This window comes from Amblyraja radiata, unplaced genomic scaffold, assembly GCF_010909765.2.
Source record: "Amblyraja radiata isolate CabotCenter1 unplaced genomic scaffold, sAmbRad1.1.pri scaffold_757_ctg1, whole genome shotgun sequence".
Classification (NCBI taxonomy): domain Eukaryota; kingdom Metazoa; phylum Chordata; class Chondrichthyes; order Rajiformes; family Rajidae; genus Amblyraja; species Amblyraja radiata.
The window spans coordinates 1-22,043 of NW_022630768.1; the positions used below are offsets into that span (position 1 = coordinate 1).

Below are 22,043 nucleotides of genomic sequence, written 5' to 3' on the forward strand. Positions count from 1 at the left end.
GAAGCTACAACACAGGTCAGTCAGTCATGGTGTCACACACCAACCCAGCCACACAATGCAAGAAGCAAACGCCAACAAATGCTGGAATTACTCAGCAGGTCAGGCCACATCCGTGCGAAGAGAAGCGGAGATCAGGTTTCAGGTCAGAGTCTTTTCGCCACACTTTCTGATGAACGGTGAACTCTGTTTCTCTTCCCAAAGACGTAATGTGACCTGCTGAGTATTTCCACCGTTTTCTGTTGTTTAGTTTAGTTCAGAGATACAGCGTGCAAACTGGCCCTTCGGCCCACCGAGTCCGCGCCGACCAACGATCCCCGCACACTAACACTATCCTACACACACTAGGGTCAATTTTTACACTTACACCAAGCCAGTTAACCTACAAACCTGTACGTCTTTGGAGTGCGGGAGGAAACCGAAGATCTCGGGGGGAAAAAAACACACGCAGGTCACGGGGAGAACGTATAAACTCCGTACAGACAGCATCCTTAGTCAGGATCGAACCCGGGTGTCTGGCCCTCTCGTGGCGTAGCTATACCGCTACGCCACCGTGACGCCTTAAATTTTGTTGTGGATTGTTTTAAATTTCCAGCAACTGCAGTTCTTTTTTCACTTAACGCAGGTAGCACGTATACAAACCTGTTCTCATTTTAAAAACCAGAATTATGGCCCAGGTATAAATAATTATAAATTACTATAACTAGCTGATCACACACACGCACATAGACACACACACACACACACACGCACACACACACACACGCACACACACGCACATAGACACACACACACACACACACACACACACACACACACACACACACACACATCCCCATACTGATCGACATTTTCACAACGCATGCACATACACACGCAAGTGATAATAAAACACATCTTAATCATGACATTACAATTAATAATGATGCTCATCCTGATAATGATATACAGTTTACTAACGACACACACACAACCTTCAGTGATAGGACACATGCGTGAATAAACACATACAGCACACACATCCACATCATCCAAACATTAATAACTACATTTCCATAATGAGATAATTAAAGCCGTGCTTCTGTCATAGAAGTAGTTGTTTAAGGGAAGCACGTACTGAATTGTTTACTGGAGTTCTGTGCATGAGTTCATCATTGTCTTGGTGTGGCAGTATACACTGGTGCAGTGTAACAGCATCTCTAAAAAGTTTTTTAAAAAACAGATCAATTTCTTAAGACAATGTTACCTTTTACTGAATTTCTGCAATAACAGAATGGTTAAACACAAATTAAAGTGTAATCCGATGCTAGGGACGGGTGGGGGTGGGGGGGGGGAGGGGGGTATATCTCCATCTTTTCTTTTCTTATTTCTTATTTATTTTCTGCACTGCTTTGGTAGCTTAGGGGTTTGTTTCCTGCTCTTTTGTTGTTTTTTTCCTTCATTCTTTTCCTTCTTTCATTGATTTTCCTTTTTTCCCCCTTTTTTTAAATTTAGGTTATAAGGTTAAAAATGAAGCTGTACGATAAATGTATAATTGTTATGTCGATTGTCTTATCCTTGTACAATTGCTTCTTAAAAAAAGTTTTTAAAAATCAGATTTTCAATGTTTTAGAATTTTAATTTGATTTTATACGTTTATTTGCTCATTAAATTAAAAGTAGATTGGCCACAAAACTTAAAGCAGAGAATATATTAATACCGGGGAACATACATTGTGATCAGTGTGGCTTCATTTTTAATTGACATGTCTACTGCCACCTTTCTGTCTACAGAAAACGCACCGAGGCTCATTAGTGTCTGGGCTGTTTATCCCAGCATAGACAGCTGACAGAATGTTTCTGAGAGAGAAGTTTGTTCCCCTGAACTGGGACTCAGTCACTCTCACCCTCCGAGACACTGCACTATTACAAATCCCATCCGCGATTCATCAGCCATCGCCCTCAAGCATCTGAAGTTACGCCCAGTTGCCAGCGGCAACCCAGAGCTCTGCTTGAGGTCAGGAGTTAACCTCTGAGGAGATAGGGCGCGTGATTTATGCTGCCACTTGACCCTCAGCAGCCATGGAAAACCTTCATCCATTCAGTCTGGGTTGGATTCACTCATCGGTAATCAGTGATAAATCCTGAGTTAGCCTGACCTTAAGACGCAAACATATTGCTGTGAACAGCAATATCTCAATGAACAAAATTGACAAAGGATCATTGCTGTGATGAATCTGTCCTTGAGCTATGCATAACCTACATGGAAATGATCTTGGATAATAATCTTGAATCCTTTCCGAGCTAGGTCCGAATGATCCTTGCAATTATTAATGCACCAAGTCTTCCCAGTGGGGCAATAGTTGTCCTTGTACATACAAAGTGTCTGGTTACAGTGGAATATATGGAGAACATTAAGGACTTGCTCCAGTTCATGCTGGGCTGAGGCAAAACGCATTGTCGTTAGCTCACAGTATAATGGAGCAGACCTCCAGAGGTTCTCAGGAAGACGGAGTCTATAAAAAACGGCTGTATTGTGTTCAGTTCTGGTTGCCATTTAGTTGTTCACTGTGAGTTCTATGTGCTTTAGAATCAAGCAGTCGTCGATGGAGCACAGAGAGGGTCCGTGCAGGCCATGCCAAGCCATGCAAGTGTCCCCTGTTTGTGGCTCAGATGGACACACATACACCTCCCAGGTAGGTCTCTCTTTCTGTGGCTTGCTGTGACTGCAGCACCCAGCATAAAAAGGCAGCAAAAACACATTCAATAATTGCTCTCCAAAGACAAAGGGATAAATAACTCGGGGGGGGGGGGGGGGGGGGGGGGGGAACTGGGTAAAATGCTAACGAGATGAGTTAAGAGGTAACGTTTTTTCCAACATCCAAAGCAGGTAACATAGAAACATAGAAACATAGAAAGTAGGTGCGAGAGTAGACCACCAGGTCCGTCGAGCCCGCACCGCCATTCGCTCATGGCTGAACACTAAACAGACACACTTACCCACAAACAGTAGACACAAGACACAGAACACAAGACACTACCCTCCCCTTTATACCGCTATCACCCCTCTCCACCCCAAGAACCTCGTGATCTCCTGGGGGAGGCAAAAAACCGGATAAAAACCCAGGTCCAATTCGGGAAAAAAATCCGGGAAATTCCTCTCCGACCCCAATCCAGGCGATCGACACTTGTCCAGGAGATCACTCAGGTCTTACTATACTAACCATACCTAGGTCCATATCCCTGCCCTCTCCCCGTAGCCCCTTATCCCCTTGGCAGCTAAAAAACCATCTATTTTAGTCTTAAATATATTTAAAGTTTCTGCTTCCACTGCTCCCTGGGGCAGTGAATTCCATAAATTAACCACCCTCTGGGTGAAGAAGTTCTTCCTCATCTCAGTTTTAAAAGAGCCCCCCCTTATTCTGCAACTATGTCCCCTAGTTCTAGTTTCCCCGATCATTGGGAACATCCTCGGTGCATCCACCCGATCAAGGCCCCTCACGATCTTATATGTTTCAATGAGATCGCCTCTCATTCTTCTAAACTCCAAAGAGTAGAGTTCCAGCCTACTTAACCTTTCCTCATATGTCAATCCCCTCATTGCAGGAATTAATCTTGTAAACCTTCGCTGCACTGCCTCCAGGGCTAGTACATCCTTTCTTAAGTATGGACCCCAGAACTGTACACAGTATTCCAAATGTGGTCTCACTAATACTGTGTACAGCTGCAGCAAGACCTCCGTGTTTTTATACTCAATCCCCCTAGCAATAAAGGCCAAAACTCCATTGGCCTTCCTGATTGCTTGCTGCACCTGCATACTAACTTTTAGTGATTCATGTACTACTACCCCTAGATCCCTTTGCGTTGCATTACAACGCAGCTCCTCCTCATTTAGAAAATAACTTGCCCTATCATTTTTTTTCCCAAAGTGAATGACTTCACATTTATTAGTATTAAATTTCATCTGCCAAGTTGTTGCCCACTCACCTAGCTTATCTATATCCTTTTGCAGACTCTTCCTATCCTCCTCATCCCCTACTTTTCCTCCCATTTTTGTATCGTCCGCAAATTTTGATATATTACACTTGGTTCCCTCCTCCAAATCATTTATATAAATTGTGAACAACTGGGGTCCCAGCACCGACCCTTGCGGAACCCCGCTAGTTACCGGTTGCCATCCCGAGTATGAACCATTTATCCCCACTCTCTGCTTCCTATTTGTTAGCCAATCCTCTACCCATGCTAATATATTACCCCCAATCCCATAATTTTTTATTTTTAGCAATAGTCTCTTATGTGGCACCTTGTCAAAAGCCTTTTGGAAGTCCAAGTATACCACATCCACCGGTTCCCCTTTATCCACCCGGGTTGTTACTTCCTCAAAGAATTCGAGCAGATTCGTTAAACAGGACTTCCCCTTCACAAAACCATGCTGGTTCTGTCCGATGAAGTCATGTTTATCCAAGTGCCCCGTTAGTGTTTCTTTAATAATCAAAGATCCCATAGCAAGCAAGATAGATCACTCGATGAAAAAGAGGTACCTGTAGTACGGTCATGGGCAGATTCATGGGTAATTTTTTACCCCATTTCCATAACCGGCTTCCGTCTCCCGTCTGCCGCACCAAAGATCCCGTAGCGGAGCAAAGATACTAGTGCGGAGACGGAAGCCGGTTACAGAAACATCCTCGTAAAAATCAAAGTTCTTTGGTAAAAATCTTCTCATTTTCGGAGTTATAATTTATTAACACAAACTGTTCCCCCGCAACGTTGATTACACTGCGAGTCAGGTCGGGTCGGGTCGGGTTGGGTTACTGAAATGGATGAAAAAAAGGCCCACGTTCCGCTCCGTTGCGTACTACACGTCAGCCCATTGCATTTAGCAGGAGTGGTCCATCTTGCTATAAGATCTTTGGGTACAATGAACTGAAAGGCTTTTATGTATTTTGTCGCTACAACACCAGAGAGGCCTTGGCTTGGTAATGGTGCTTAAAGTGATTGCATTCCAAGTTGCAGTACGGATAGCCCATATCAAAACTTGCCATTTCCCACGCAAAGCACAGTATAATAATGGATGGGATTTATATAGCGCCTTTCTAATACTCAAGGCGCTTTACATCGCATTATTCATTCACTCCTCAGTCACACTCGGTGGTGGTAAGCTACTTCTGTAGCCACAGCTGCCCTGGGGCAGACTGACGGAAGCGTGGCTGCCAATCTGCGCCTACGGCCCCTCCGACCACCACCAATCACTCACACATATTCACACACATTCACACACAGGCAAAGGTGGGTGAAGTGTCTTGCCCAAGGACACAACGACAGTATGCACTCCAAGCGGGATTCGAACCGGCTACCTTCCGGTCGCCAGCCGAACACTTAGCCCATTGTGCCATCTGTCGTCCCAAACTGTCGTCCCAGTATAGTACTGCCGCAATGGTGTGTAGCTGCAGCATTTCCTGCAGTGTTGTTGTCCATAAGCATGCATTCAACTGATAATTCAAGAATGTGTAGGAAGAAATTGCAAATGCGGTAACCCCACTTGTTGGTTTAATTTTGTGCGACTAGTTTTTAATTATCTTTCACTCTTTTTTTTTTGCAATCTGGTTACAACTGGCAAGGTCAACATCTGTTGCCTTTCCCAAATTGCCCTTGCAAAGTGGTAGTAAAACACTTTTATTTTAGTTTAGTTTAGAGATACAGCAAGGAAACAGACCCTTCGGCCCATCGAGTCCATGCTGACCAGCGATCCCCGCACACTAACACTGTCCTACACACACTAGGGATAATTTACAATTATACCAATTCACCCACAAGCCTGTACGTCTTTGGAGTGTGGGAGGAAACCAGAGCTCCGGGAGAAAACCCACACGGGTCACAAGGAGAATGTACAAACTCCACACAGACAGCACCCATAGTCAGGATCGAACCTGGATCTCTGGCGCAGTAAGGCAGCAACTCTACCGCCACTCCACCTTCTTGAACCATAACAATCCTTCCAACAACGGCTGTTTCCCAAAAGGTAGAAACTACTTGCAGTGAAGTTTGGAGTCTGGTTTTGCAAACAATGGAGAATAAACATCAAAGCCTCTGCATCTAAGAAGGAACTGCAGATGCTGGAAAATCGATGGTAGACAAAAGTACTGAAGAAACTCAGCGGGTGCAGCAGCATCTATGGAGACGCTGCTGCACCCACTGAGTTTCTCCAGCACTTTTGTCTACCTTAAAGTCTCTGCATTTACTTGATCAAATTCCATCGCTGACGAGATGTATTGGATTCAACTGTCACAAGTTGTCAGTGTGGGATTTGAGTGTGGCTGCAATTGTCGATAAAATCTACTGCTGAAACCAGTGCTCGTTAGTCTGACTTTCCCAGAAGATATAATGAAATTATAGATGATGTTGATGATTGTTTATGCTGCCTGTATCGACTGATATAGCTCCGTGTCACTGTTTGCTGGTAAAACACAAGTGTTATATTAATATACATTGCACATTTGTAATTAAAATTAAGTGTTTTGCTCAGTGTCTTTAATCACAGAAAGGCTTGTGTTCTGTTGCGATCATCATTTTAAATTGATTCCATTATTCGAAGCTGTTCATTTCTGGAACACTTAACGGCCCGTGGACTGATTTAAAATTCCCTCAGAGAATACGGAAGCATAAAATACTGCATAAAACTCAGCAGGTCAGGCGGCATCTGTGGGAAGAGAAACAGAGTCAGCGCTTTAGGTTGAAGACGTCTTGGTCAGATCTGGGAAGGGAAGCTTGCTCAGCTGCAGGGAGGGATGTCTCCGATAGTGTAAGACATGGGTGGCCATTGGGATGAGCAGTAAACAAGGTTATCTAGTCAATGAGTGATTGGGAGCAGATAGAGACTGAGAACATAGAGGACATAGCAGTTGCAAAATGCAGAGCAGGAAGACATGCCTGGCACGTCAATGTGAAACATTCACTCTGTTTTTCTTCCCGCAGATGTGATTTAAGAATAAGGGGTAAGCCATTTAGAACAGAGACGAGGAAACACTTTTTCTCACAGAGAGTTGTGAGTGTGTGGAATTCTCTGCCTCAGAGGGAGGTGGAGGCAGGTTCTCTGGATACTTTCAAGAGAGAGCTGGATAGGGCTCTTAAAGATAGCGGAGTCAGGGGATATGGGGAGAAGGCAGGAACGGGGTATTGATTGGGGATGATCAGCCATGATCACATTGAATGGCGGTGCTGGCTCGATGGGCCGAATGGCCTACTGCTGCGTCTATTGTCTATTGACCTGACCTGCTCAGTATTTTCTATTTTTATTAAAGATTTACAGCCACGGCAATTCTATTAAAATCCTTCGCTGTCTTTGTACAACCTTGCCCTATAATCTCCTCCAGTCTGACCCAGTCTGACCCACCCCCCCCCCCAGCTCTACTTGTTGGAGTTAGACCAGCGATCTCCACGCACTAGCACTATCCTACACACACTGAAGTCAATTTACAATTTTACCAAAGCCAATTAACCCACTAATCGGTGCATCTTTGGAGTGTGGGAGGAAACCGGAGCACCCGGAGGAAACCCATGCAGGTCACGGAGAGAACGTACAAACTCCGTACAGACAACACCCGTGTTTCTGGCGCTGTAAGGCAGCAACCCTACCGCTGCACCACCTATGATACATAACAAGGCAGTGCCATGATCAGTGCAAAACATCCTGAGTACTGCAAGCCAAGTCACAAGAATGTCTGTCAGTTTAGTTTATTGACACGTGTACCGAGGTACAGTGAAAAGCTTTTGTTACGTGCTACCTAGTCAGCTTAAAGACAGTACATGATTGTAATCGAGCCATTTACAGTGTATAGATGATACATGATAACGGAATAACACTTAGTGCAAGGCAAAGCCAGCAAAGTCGAATCAAGGCTAGTCCGAGTGTCACCAAAGAGGTAGATAGTAGTTCAGCACTGCTCTCTGGTTGTGGTAGGATGATTCAGTTGCCTGATTACAGCTGGGAAGAAACATTCCCACTTTGGGATTTAAACCTACTAATAAGGCACAAGTTTGACCCACAAACCACAAATGTCACCTGTGTGTGGGATTGTGTTACAGCATCACACACTTAATACAGATTGAGGTGGGACTGAGGCAGTTTGTCAATAGATTTGACAATCTCAAACCTTCATTCCCGAGCTAGAATGTATTGTCCAGATCTGACGTGAAGTTGAGCCATCCTTATTTTTAAGTTATACCAACTTATTTTTCTTAATCGGGCCCCATGTTTTGTGCTAATGATTTCAGGGGCGGATTGCTTAGGAGGGAGAGACAGATCAGCCATGATTGAATGGCGGAGTAGACTTGATGGGCCGAATGGCCTAATCCTACTCCTATCATTTATGATTGCTGTGTTTATGCAGGCAGTGTTGGGCAGGTGTCCAACGCCACTCCATCAAACTAGAATGAAAATAACCTTTGGAGAAAGAAAAAGGAGAACTAATTAAAAGGAAATAATTAAAAGGATGAATCAGCCGGCAGCTCGTTCTATAATTATCAACTGTGCATGTTGGACATTGTCCAAGTGAGATCATCACATTGTCTGCTTCTAATCTCTCTTTATCTCCTGGCTTCTCCTCCCTCTCCTCTCTCCTCTGCAGTGTAAGCTGGAGCTGCAGGTATGTCTGACTGGGAAACAGCTCAGCCAGCAGTGCAAAGGCAAGTGTCCATGCCCCACCGGACACACTTCCACCTCTGATCCAGGCAACAAACCAGGTGAATACCAGACGCAGGCGCAGAGGGCCAGTGCTAACGGGGCAGCCCGGGAATGGCTGGGTGATAGCCATGGATCTGTTGGTCTCTGCTCATTTTAACGTACAGGGCTATGGTTGCTCGGATGCTAAGGTTGCTCAAGGCTGCGATTGATAGGGTCTAGCCCATTAAGGAACATGAAGTGTAAGGGAATCAGGTGGGTATAAATTGGAGCAGAATTAGGCCATTCGGCCCATCAAGTCTACTCCACCATTCAATCATGGCTGATCTATCTCTCCCTCTCAACCCCATTCTCCTGCCTTCTCCCCATAACCCCTGGCCCCCGTACTAATCAAGAATCTATCTATCTCTGCCTTAAAAATATCCAATCACTTGGCCTCCCTAGCATTCTGTGTCAATGAATTCCACAGATTCACCACCCTCTGACTAAAGAAATTCCTCATCTCCTTTCTAAAAGTACATCCTTCTATTCGGAGGCTATGGCCTCTGGTCCTAGACTCTCGCACTAGTGGAAACATCCTCTCCACATCCTCTCTATCCAGGCCTTCCACTATTCAAAAGTGTGTAGACTTCCATATTTCCTATTAAAATAGGATCCGATGCAGCCCATGTGCCTATGTCAATGAGAGAGTCATCCCATTCTCCCAGTATTTTTTGCTGTAACCTATTCTGCTCGCCTTCCATCACCACTTAAATTAGAAGCAAGTTACAGCCACTGAATGACATACCAACTTGAGCACATATTTGGGATGTGAGAGGGAATTGGTGCACCGTATGGAAACTCACGCAGGGTCATGGGGAGAACGTGCAAACTCCACACATTCAGTGTTCCTCCCACACTCCAAAGACGTGAAGAGGTTTGTAGGCTAATTGGCTTGGTAAAAACGTAAATTGTCCCTAGTGTATGTAGCATAGTGTTAGTGTGCGGGGATCGCTGGTCGGCACAGAGCCTGTGGTCCAAGGGGCCTGTTTCTGCCCTGTATCTCTGATCTAAACTATATAAACACTCAGTGCCGTGAAACCTCAGAATTCAGAGTGCAGCACAGTCGTTGCATGTTCAGTGTTTGTTGTAACGTCTGCCTGCTTTAAGGGGCTGTCCCACTGCGGCAACCTAATTGGCGAGTTTAGGAGAATTTGAAAAAATGTCATGTTGAAGACCTCCTTTGACTATGTTGAAGACTAGCTTCGGGAAAATTGGACACCGAATAGTGGAGAGTGAAGACGACCTCCTTCGATCTCCTTCGACCTCCCTTCGACTATGTTGAAGACTATATACGACTACCCTCGATTACCTACGAATAACATGCCGACCTACTACGACCTACTTCGACTAAACCTACGAGTAAAATAAATATCGATTTTATTTTCCCATGGCGACCTTTTTTTACTCGCGGGCATTTCTCAGCATGTTGAAAAACACGCCGCGACCTAGCTGAGGCCTCGAGTACGCGAGGACTACTCTCGAGCATGAAGGAGAGTTACAAAGACCTCCTAGGACCTCATGTCGACCATGCTGCGAGTATGAGTCGACGGCAAACTCTTCTAAACTCGCCAATTAGGTCGCCGCAGTGGGACAGCCCCTTTATTAATTCAATAGATGTGAATGTCAGGCAAGCTGTTCTACAGGCAGCCACTGGGCTTGCTTTGTATCATCACCAATTGTGCCGTCTTGTCCCCAAATACCCTCCAAAGTTCCTCCCTTGCCCATCCACCTTGTCTCCACACAATGGACAAGGGTTGCATTGTTCCCGCTCCAATGTCTTGTGCCACCATAACGTGGGCGCAGTTGCCAAACGCTCGCAGCTCCTTTATCTCTCGTTCTCTGCCCCTCTCTCCATCTAGATGGGTGCACAGGCCAGGACCTCGCAGATCTTGGTGATCGACTCAGGGACTGGTTCCAACTCCTGCACGAAAACGCCAAGCAAAACACCTCGGGCAGGTCAACGGACAGTGGTAAGATCATGAAGCATTCTGTCCTCGATATCCATCGATGTGTAGATGCCACTGAAGAGAGATCAATTGGCACATTCCACCAATAAATAGATGACCAATAAAAGATCCTCTTCCAATTGGGCTCCAGGATTTGACGCATTCCTACTCAAAATCCTTGCACCACCTGCGATGCCCCGACACGACCGATCCACTCTGCCCACAACTCTGCATCTTTTACATAGTCTCTCATTCCATGCTGGGAACTTGCTGTGTGCCAGATATCTGCTGGACAACAAACACTTGGGATTTTCAGATCCTCATTGTGAAAATGCTGGACAAGTGAGAATCCTGAGAACCAGTCGAGAAATTGCATTATGTTTTCGAGAATTAAGCCAATAGAAAATAACACCTTTCGTGCCTGCAGGTTCGCCCAGATTGTTTTAGACAATAGGTGCAGGAGTAGGCCATTCGGCCCTTCGAGCCAGCACCGCCATTCAATGTGATCATGGCTAATCATCTATAATCAGTACCCCGTTCCTGCCTTCTCCCCATATCCCTTGATTCCGCTAGTCCTAAGAGCTCTATCTAACTCTCTCTTGAAAGTATCCAGAGAACCGGCCTCCACCGCCCTCTGAGGCAGAGAATCCCACAGACTCACAACTCTCTGTGAGAAAAAGTGTTTCCTCATCTCCGTTCTAAATGGCTTACCCCTTATTCTTAAACTGTGGCCCCTGGTTCTGGACTCCCCCAACATTGGGAACATGTTTCCTGCCACTAGCGTGTCCAAACCCTTAACAATCTTATATGTTTCGATAAGATCTCCTCTCATCCTTCTAAACTCCAGAGTGTACAAGCCCAGCCGCTCCATTCTCTCAGCATATGACAGTCCCGCCATCCCGGGAATTAACCTTGATAATTCAATCCTAGCTCTGGTTCCCTGTTATTCTGACCTCTGCTCTTTCTCTCCAAAGTGTTGGACAAGGGTCTGGTGGCAAGCTGCAGGGATTCCATTGGCTGGATGTTCTCCAAGCTGGATACGGATGTGGACATGTTTCTGGACGAGACCGAGCTTTCTGCCATCAACCTCGACAAGTACGAGGTCTGCGTGAGGCCATTCTTCAACTCCTGCGACACCTACCGGGATGGGCAGGTCTCCATGGCCGAGTGGTGCTTCTGCTTCTGGAGAGAAAGTACGTTGCTGGGAATTTGGGGACGCTCCCTTACTTCATGGCTGATGTTTTAGTTTTAGAGATACAGCGCGGAAACAAGCCCTTCAGCCCACCGAATCCGTGCCGACCAGCGATCCCCGCACTAACACTACCCACCAAAAATATTGTGTGTCCCCCCCATGTTTTGATAGCAATTTCCGCCCTTGCCAGAAGAAACATACATGGTAACGGAGAATGTACAAGCTCCACATAGACACCTTTGGAGGTCAAGACAAATGAAGTTGAGTTTATTGTCATATGCACAAGTACAGTGAGATACAGATACAGTGAAAATCTTCTTTGCAGTAGCCTCACAGGCACATAGACTTTGGCAACACGCAAAGACATCAATTATACATAGATTCTGTGAAAGACAATGGAAAAATACTGCAAAAAACCCCCCCCCCACAGTATTAGAAAACAGGATTGAACCCGGGTCACTGGGAGCTGAGTGGCAGCTGCTCTAATAACTGCTCTGCTGTGCCATCCATCTGCAATCTCCTGCAGAACTACATACCTTTGAGTTCTCTGCATTCCTCCAATTCTGACCTCTTGTGCCTCTCTGGTTTCTATTGCTGACTGTGCTTTCAGCGACCAGGTCCTAAATGTGGAGAACTCCCTCCCCAAGCCTGTCTATTTCACCACTCTCTCCCCTCCGAAAAACTATTTTTAGCAGCAGTCCCATTAAAGATGATGGCACTGTATTTCAGAGGCAGTGTTTCATATGGGTAACCAGGGACAAACATGTACCCCTATACCGCGACCAAACATTTGGTTGGAAACCCTTGTAACTCAGTTTAGTTTGAAAACATGATTTGTGAATGAATGCTGCCCGGCCCCATAGCAGAAGCGTCCACATCACGGGGCTGGAAACTGGAAGTATCCCGAGCTAATTCTGCTACCACCATCTCTATTGCAACGTGATGGCTCCCACTGATTGTCGCTGGAAGCTTGCATCCTTGTTCAGGATGAACGATGACAGCGAGGCCAACATTTGAAACATGGAAGATGGACACTAAAGAATAAGAATAAATGCTGAGTCATTATTAGCTAGACAATAGACAATAGTTGCAGGAGTAGGCCATTCGGCCCCTCAATCTAGTAGGAGAGGTTGGACGAATTTGAATATGTGTATTTGGAACAACATAAGCTGATGGGAGACCTGATAGAAATATACAACATTTGGAGAGTCATAGATAGGGTAGACAGTCAGAACCATTTTTCCCAGGGTGGATATGTCTAAGACTAGAGAGCATAACCTTAAGGTGAAAGGGAAAACGTTAAAAGGAGATGTGTGGGGCAAGTTTTTTTGCACAGATTGCTGTGGGTGCCTGGTGGTGAGGTGAAGACATGATAGTTCAGATGCTTTTCGATAAGTAGGTGGACAAAAGTGCTGGAGAAACTCAGCGGGTGCAGCAGCATCTATAGATGCTGCTGCACCCGCTGAGTTTCTCCAGCACTTTTGTCTACCTTCGATTTTCCAGCATCTGCAGTTCCTTCTTAAAATCTTTTAGATAAGTACGTGGATATGCCAGGAATGATGGGCTATGGATCATGTGCAGGCACATTGAGATTAGCTTAGCTTGGCATCATGTTCAGCACAGACATTGTGGGCAGAAGGGCCTGTTCCGGTGCTGTATTGTACTGCATTCTAAATGCAAGTTGTTGATGAACTCTCTCTTTGTGTTATGACAGAGCCCCCCTGCCTTCGTTGAGCTGGAAAAGATCCAACTGCAAGAGGCAGCACAGAAGGTGCCTGGTGAGTCTCAGCTGAAAACTGTGAGCTTCTTCACACCCGAGGGATTCTGTAGCCAGCCGCCTGCAGAATCATAGTTGCAGCCAATAGAACCCTCTGTGCAAATAAGCAACTTCACCCGTCTCAGTGTGTGTTAGCTAGAAATACTCCAGGAATGGTGATGCAGGGATTCTGTTGTTGCAGATGTAAAGATCAATAATACAATGAAATGAATCTCAGCCAGCATTGGGACATAGAGATTCAGTTAATTAAATAATCAGCAGCAAATTCTAGCACTTTATGATATCATAATATAATATTAAAAATACATATTATATATAACATAATTATATAAATATATACATACACACACATACTATATACATACACCCCTACACACACACACATGCACACACACACCATGCGCACACACACACACACCATACATGCACACACATGCACACACATGCACACACACACCCACACATACAAATACACACACCCACACACCCACACATGCACACACACACAAACACACACACACACATGCACACACACACACACACATACACATACCCACACACCCACACATACACAAACATACACACACACATATATATATAAAATTATGGTTGATTATACAGATATAAATATATAATATATGATGTATATAATAGATTAAAAAATGATAACACGCATCAGATTGTTGGCAGCACAGTGGTACAGCGGGTAGAACTGCTGCCTCACAGCTCCGAGAGCAATCCTAACCTCGGGTGTGGTCTATGGAGTTTTCTCTAAGTGACTGCACGGGATTCCCATCAATTCTCCAGTTTTACATCCCAATGGAATGGACGCTGGCAGATTAATTTGCCACTAGTGTGCAAGGTTTAGTTTACTTTAGAGATACAGCGCGGAAACAGGCCCTTCGCACATTAACACTATCCTATACACACTGGGGACAATGTTTACATTTACCAAGCCTATTTACTGACAACCCTGTACGTTTTTGGAATGTGGGAGGAAACCGAAGATCTCGGAGAAAACCCACGCAGGTCAAGGTTTCAAGGTCAGTTTATTGTCACATGTACCAATTAAGGTATAGTGAAATTTGAGTTACGGGGAGAACTTATGGAGAGAAGGCAGGTACAGGATACTGAGTTGGATGATCAGCCATGATCATATTGAATGGCGGTGCAGGCTCGAAGGGCCGAATGGCCTTCTCCTGCACCTATTTTCTATGTTTCTATGTAACATACAAACTACGCACAGACAGCACCCGTAGTCGGGATCGAACCCGGGTCTCTGGCGCTGTAAGGCAGCAACTCTACCGCTGCGTCACCGTGTTGCCCAGTGAGCAGCAGGATTCAGGGGAGAACGTGATGAGAATTTGGGGATTTTTTTTTTTTAAAGGGATTAGTGTAAATGGTTGCAGCATAGTCGGGGTTGGGTTGAAAGGTTTGCTTTTGTGCTGGATGACTTCCACGACCTCTACCCAACTGTTGTACAAAATCAACCCCAGCTCATCGATGTCCATTCATGGATGTCCTTACCCACTTTGGCCTAAACCCACAGGGTAAGCATTGATTCTTACTCACCCTCTGAAAATATTCTGGGTATCACTGAGTTGCACTAAGTTGCAATGTCAAAACTGGAACGGCAGTGGTTCAATAAACAAGCTCACCTCTGCACGGATAAAACCAATCATTAAAATGAAATAAAAATGAACTGCAGATGCTGGTTGATACCAAAGATGGACACAAAAAAACTGGAGTAACTCAGCCGGTCAGGCAGCATCTCTGGGGAAAATGGGCAGGTGTCGACTCGGCTCAAAACCCTTCCTCAGACTTAAAACAAAATGATGTAGGGCTTTAATCTATATTAGCAGTAATGGCATGGAGGTTCTATTCATGGAATGTATAAGAGTTGGTGTTCTGGATCTGCGTGATGTGATCATAAGATATAGGAGCAGAATTAGGTCATTCAACCCATCCAATCTGTTCAGCCATTCCATCATGTCTGATATCTTTTTCCCCTCTTAACCCCATTCTCCTATCTTCTCCCCGCTTTGGATCAGAGATGGAGTAGGGTATTTTTTATCTGGTTTGCACAATGAGAAGGGATTCATTAATAATCAGGTGGTTAGTTCATGTTCTCAAGTGATAGGAGCAGAATTAGGCCATTTGGCCCATCAAGTCTACACTGCCATTCAATTGTGGCTGATCCATCTCTCCCTCCCAATCCCATTCTCCTGCCTTCTCCCCATAACCCCTGACACCCGTACTAATCAGGAATCTATCTATCTCTGCTTTAAAAATATCCATTGACTTGGTCTCCGCAGTCTCGAGAGACCTTGATGGAAGAGTTATCTGAATATGATGGAGTTTTATGTGAAGGTTATGTGATTTAGTTCATTCGAGTCTTAAATTTAAACAAAGCAAACTATGAGGGTGAGTTGACTAAGGCAACAAACAAAAAGGTGGTTAATGGGAAATTTGATATTATTTCCCTTCACTTCATAAAGGATTGGGAAAAGTTACCGATGGATTGCTTTCCTGGGACCCAGTGAGCCCATGGCTTCTGTCTGTGCCGTAGGGATTTAAACATACAAAATTCTTATTGGGCTCGGCAGAAACAATGATACCTAGAAACAGGGATCAGTCATTCAGGAGTGAGATGAGAAGTCTCAGTGAGGGCTGAGAGAGTTAGACAATAGACAATAGGTGCAGGGGTAGGCCATTCGGCCCTTCGAGCCAGCACCACCATTCAATGTGATCATGGCTGATCAGCCCCAATCAGTACCTCGTTCCTGCCTTTTCCCCATATCCCCTGACTCCGCTATTTTTAAGAGCCCTATCTAGCTCTCTCTTGAAAGCATCCAGAAAACCTGCCTCCATTGCCCTCTGAGGCAGAGAATTCCACAGACTCACCACTCTGTGAGAAAAAGTGTTTCCTTGTCTCCGTTCTAATGGCTTACTCCTTATTCTTAAACTGTGGCCCCTGGTTCTGGACTCCCCCAACATCGGGAACATGTTTCCTGCCTCTAGCATGTCCAAACCCTTAACAATCTTATATGTTTCAATGAGATATCCTCTCATCCTTCTAAACTCCAGAGTTAAATTGCTAAGTTCCAATATGGCTTTGGATATTGTATCTATCTCCCCACCATCAACCCCAGCAGTGCATTCCAGGCACTCACCACCCCACCTGTGCAAAAAAAACTTGCCCCACCCTTCTCCGTTAAACTTAGCCCCTCTCACCTTAAAGCTATGCTCTCTAGAATTTGATATTTACATCCTGGGGGAAGAGGTTCTGACTGTCTACCCTATCAATGCCTCTGATAATTTTTCTAGAGTTTTATCAAGTCTCCCCTCAACCTTCGGCGTTCCAGAGAAAACTATCCAAGGCTGAGAACCGATGAAATGGCTAGGTTCCCCCCCGGAATTTGTTCCCATGAAATGTAATAGGCCAACATTTGGTTGACCAGTTATTGCCCAAACCACAACTCTGCCATCTCCGAAGATAGACACAAAATGCTGGAGTAACTCAGCGGGGCAGGCAGCATCTCTGGAGAGAAGGAATGGGTTGGTTGAGACCCTTCTTTAGCCCTTGTTATCTTCATCTTGTTATAACCCCATAGGACCCCTGAAACACGATGAACCGACACTGTATATGGCCCTTGCATGCTGAGTGAAAGACTCCAATGTATGCCCTTCTCTTGAAGTTTTGCCCAATCTCTTTTGGTTGGCAGCTGGCTAGCTTGATACCTAAACTTTGTGGGAACGTGTACAACAGGGATGGAAGGGTTGGTGATAACATTGAGATGTGCACCAGTGTAGTGAGTACACCAGTATCGACCCCACATAGAAGGATAGATAGATACTCAGGCAAAGTTCGAGGCTTTTGCGAAGGCTCGGCCATCTTGTGCAATTTATACTTTGATTTGCAAAATACTTTCAGCATTGAAGGTTTGCAGAATTGTGGGCTGATAAATGTTGGTTAATGATTAGACTGTCGTTTGGCTAGCTGGTTATTTGCAGTTTGAGAAGGTCTAAGCTAAAACAAATTGAAAAGTAGATTAGATTGTTTCTGTAATCTGTCGTGGCTGCACATAAGCAAACACCAAGCTACCCTACGTAAGCCTTGATGAGTTTGTTTAGCAGAATGGTCTTACAGTTTCTCCCCCCACCCCGGTTACTTTTGTTCATTTACCTGATGTGCCAGCTCTGGCAGCACTGACACTTAGAAACATAGACATAGAAACATAGAAAATAGGTGCGGGAGTAGGCCATTCGGCCCTTCGAGCCTGCACCGCCATTCGATATGATCATGGCTGATCATCCAACTCAGTATCCCGTACCTGCCTTCTCTCCATACCCCCTGATCCATTTAGCCACAAGGGCCACATCTAACTCCCTCTTAAATATAGCCAATGAACTGGCCTCAACTACCTTCTGTGGCAGAGAATTCCACTTAACACCATTCCATGCTCCTCAGCTAAATGGCCAACTCCTGCTTGGTCTTGTTCAGCTGCTGTTGGTGTGGGTGGAGGAGCTGCCCAGGGCTGTGGGGAGCGAGTGCCAAGATGTCGATCCAACTCCATGAAAGAATAGACACAAAATGCTGGAGTAACTCAGCGGGACCGGCAGCATCTCTGGAGAGAGAAGGAATGGGTGACATTTCGGGTCCAGATCCTTCTTCAGACTTCAGCATCTGCAGTTCCTTCCTACACATTCCATGAGGGAATAACTTATTTCCAAGGCAGGATAGTGTGTGCTTTGGAGAGAAGGTCACGATAGCCCCATGCCCTTGCCCGTCTGGGAGAGAGGCCATGGGTGATTATCACATGGCTGCCCGTGTACAATCCAAGCGCTGCATTCTCACATTGATTGCATGATTTCATTTCCGAAACTGCTTCACCAGCTGTGAAATCCTCAGAGATGTCTGATGGTGATTAGAACATCCAGCACAAAACCAGGCCCTTCAGCCCACAATGTCTGTGCCATGTATGATGCCAACCAACTTATCTGCCTGTAGATAATCCATAGACCTGACCCGTATCTCAAATGCCTCTACCATATCTGCTACCACCACCACCCCCAACAGCACCTTCCAGGCACACACCACCCAATGTGGAAAGTAACATTGCACCCCACATCTCCGTTAAACTTTGCCCCTCTCACCTTACATTCTATGCCCACCATTATTTGACATTTCCACATTGAGGGAAAATGCTCTGACTGTCTACCCTATCCATGCCTCCCATCATGTTATATACTTCTAACTGGCCCCTATCTACACCGTTCCAGGAAAAACAATCCCAAATTTGTCCAACCTCTCGTTGTAGCTGATTCCTCCCTAATCCAGCGATCATTCTGGTAAACCTCCTCTGCGCCCTTTCCAAAGCCTCCACCTCCTTCCCGGGAAAGGGTGACCAGGATTGCATGCAATGCTCCGAATGGCAGTCCAACCAAAGTCCTATAAGGCTGCATCCTTCAGCATCAAACTCAAGGGCGGCCACGGTGGCACAGCGGTAGAGTTGCTGCCTTACAGCGAATGCAGCGCCGGAGACCCGACTCTGGGTTCGATCCCGACTCTGGGTGCTGTCTGTACGGAGTTTGTACGTTCTCCCCGTGACCTGCGTGGGTTTTCTCTGAGATCTTCGGTTTCCTCCCACACTCCAAAGACGTTCGGGTTTGTAGGTTAATTGGCTTGGCATAAATGTAAAAATTGTCCCGGGTGGGTGTAGGATGGTGTAGATGTGCGGGGTTCGCTGGTCGGCACAGACCCGGTGGGCCGAAGGGCCTGTTTCCGCACTGTGTCTCCCCCACCATCGTCAGTCAGTGTGACTAACCCCACACCTTACTTCACAGGTACCTTCATCCCCAGCTGCGATGAGGATGGCTACTACAGAAAGCTGCAGTGCAACCCCTACTCTAGCGAGTGTTGGTGCGTGGACCAGCAAGGCAGTGAGGTGACTGGAACCCGCGTCAAAGGAAACCCAGATTGCGGTAATAAAGTTACATTCTCTTTTACACTAACTCTGTCTCTGGCAGTTCCTCATCCTTCTTGGCCCACAATCTCAATGACCAGCGGGAACCGACACACTAGACTAAATCTGGCTAAGATCAACACGATAGAACTTTATTCATCCCCGCAGGAAAATTGGTCTGCCATCAGTCACATAACACACAACAAGCTTGGTATACAAAAACCTGAAATTAAAATTAAATTAAAAGTGAGTCATTCAGCATGGAAACAGTATAGGAAGGAACTGCACAACTGCAGGTTTACACTGGAAATCGACACTAAATACTGGAGTAAAAGGGCCTGTCCCACTTTCACGACCTAATTCACATCCTCTGCCGAGTTTGCCCTTGTCTCATACTCGCAGCATGGTCATCACAAGGTCGTGGGTAGGCCGTGATGCTAGTCGTAGGTACTCGTGGCATCAAGTAGGTCGGGGCGTTTTTCTAGCCCGATGAAAAATATCCACCAGTAAAAAAGGTCGTGAATTAGGTCGTGAAAGTGGGACAGGCCCTTAACTCAGCGGGGACAGGCAGCATCTCTGGGGGAAAGGAATTGGTGACGTTTCGGGTCTGACCGAATCTGCATGCTTCTTCTCATTACTAATGCTCTGCTGATTTTTTAATTTATTTTGCAGATGATGTGATAAGTTTCTCAGGAGACTTTGGGAGTGGAATTGGATGGGAGGACGAGGAAGAGAAAGATGGAGAGGAGAACGCAGAAGAGACGGAGGAGGAAGAGGGGGAGGTTGGGGAGGCCGATGATGGCGGCTACATCTGGTAGAGAAGCAGCAGACGCACTACCAGCCACTTGGCACATATTCCTCACACTCCATCAGCCACTTTGACCGATAAATTATCTCATCCCCACACAGTGTACATGATCACCAATGGCATCCCTGGCACCAGTGAGTACATCATTGACTTATTAACTGCACTATTACTATCACACGACCGATTTAGCACCGTAGCACTGAGAGCAGCAAGATAACATCAGTGCACGACCACAGCCCAGAGTATAGTCCAAGCATGAGGAGGTAGAGGGTTGAACGAGGGGGCCTCATCTGTGGATCAGAATAGTGAAGTAGGGATAAGGAACAGCCGTTACATTATGAGTGTGCAGTAAACCATTTGTCCCATTTGCTTGAGGATTGAATGAGGGACCCTCAGCTGACGGAAACATGATCAAAGTAGGGGGAACACTGCTTCCTTCTGAGGGAACGTTCATCGGGGGTACATTTGCCCCTGTTGCCACTTGCACGTCACTGCAGCCCCTCACCCACAGGACGACACCCGCTACCCCTCACATTGCCAACTGCAGAGGTTGTTTTTGTTCGTTTGTTTACGCACTAGCATTTTCGAGGAGGGGAATTGTTCCCAGTTCCAACTGCGCAGCGTTTCCGCGGGCCACACACCCACGGGGAAACTCCCCAGAACTGTTCCAAGGACAGGTGTTTGGAAAAAAATTCACAACAATGAAACCGTGGGAAAAGTCAACAAGCAGGGAACATTGTGGTGGAAATTTGTCTTTGGCCGTTCATGGTGAGGGGATACACCAGATGCTGGTGGGACGTGGAGGGGTGGGGGGGGGGGGGGTGGCTGGTGAAATGAGATTGTTTGACATGGACAGGCAGAGACATAACATTGCCACTTGTGGGAGATGCAGGGCTGGCAGGAACCACAGCAGCACTTTGCAAGCCTTGGCACGAACAACAGACACTGGGAAGTGTGGGTGCCCAGGTTGTGTTGGGCTTTGAGTTCCACCAGATGGTTTAATGCTCTCAGCACCGTACAGAAATGCTGAACAGGCAACCATAATGTTTTCATTTTGGGAGTGGCCCTTGTTTCTCTCTGGAGGCTATTTGAGACCAGGCTTTCAAAAGGTGTGACTGAAAATAAACTCTTGTTTGAAACATTATCCTCAACAGAACACTTTCTCCCTAGACAAACACCGGTTTAATGTCAGTAATTCCTGTCTCCAGGACAGGCTGTATGGACAAGCACAACTGTTGAACAACGCTGGGCTTGCTGATATAGTGTTAGCAAAATGTTTTATTGCTGCTTGTGCCCAGTGTTAAATTGACCTTCAGACACAGTCCATCCACTCCTTCTCTGTAATATCCAGTTGAACGTACACCACGGCAGGTCATACGCTGCAGAAGGATAAAATCGATTGTCTAAATGTGCTGCAAGAGGACACACTCTCTCCCTCTGTATCTCTCTTTCTCTCTCTCTCTCTCTCTCTCTCTCTCTCTCTCTCTCTCTCTCTCTCTCTCTCTCTCTCTCTCTCTCTCTCTCTCCCTCTCCCTCTCTCACACACACACACGCAAAACCTGGCACACATAAGCTTACATTTACACATATGTCTTTCACAGACATTCTCTCTCATACATGTGGACACACATGTACACACTAGCAAGCGTTGACTGATGGA

At 45.9% G+C, this 22,043-nt stretch overlaps 1 protein-coding gene across 1 annotated transcript; it reads left to right on the forward strand.

Moving 5' to 3' along the window:
• Nucleotides 1–4: 4 nt before the first annotated feature.
• On the forward strand, nt 5–21,645 carry LOC116970329 (testican-2-like; the record flags this gene model as incomplete). Its single annotated transcript, XM_033016995.1, has 8 exons — nt 5–15; nt 2,566–2,671; nt 8,600–8,714; nt 10,554–10,664; nt 11,615–11,837; nt 13,549–13,610; nt 19,457–19,594; nt 20,248–21,645. Coding segments are annotated over 8 exons (912 nt in total), but the record flags the coding sequence as incomplete, so codon positions are not given.
• Between the last annotated feature and the right edge of the window lie 398 nt (nt 21,646–22,043).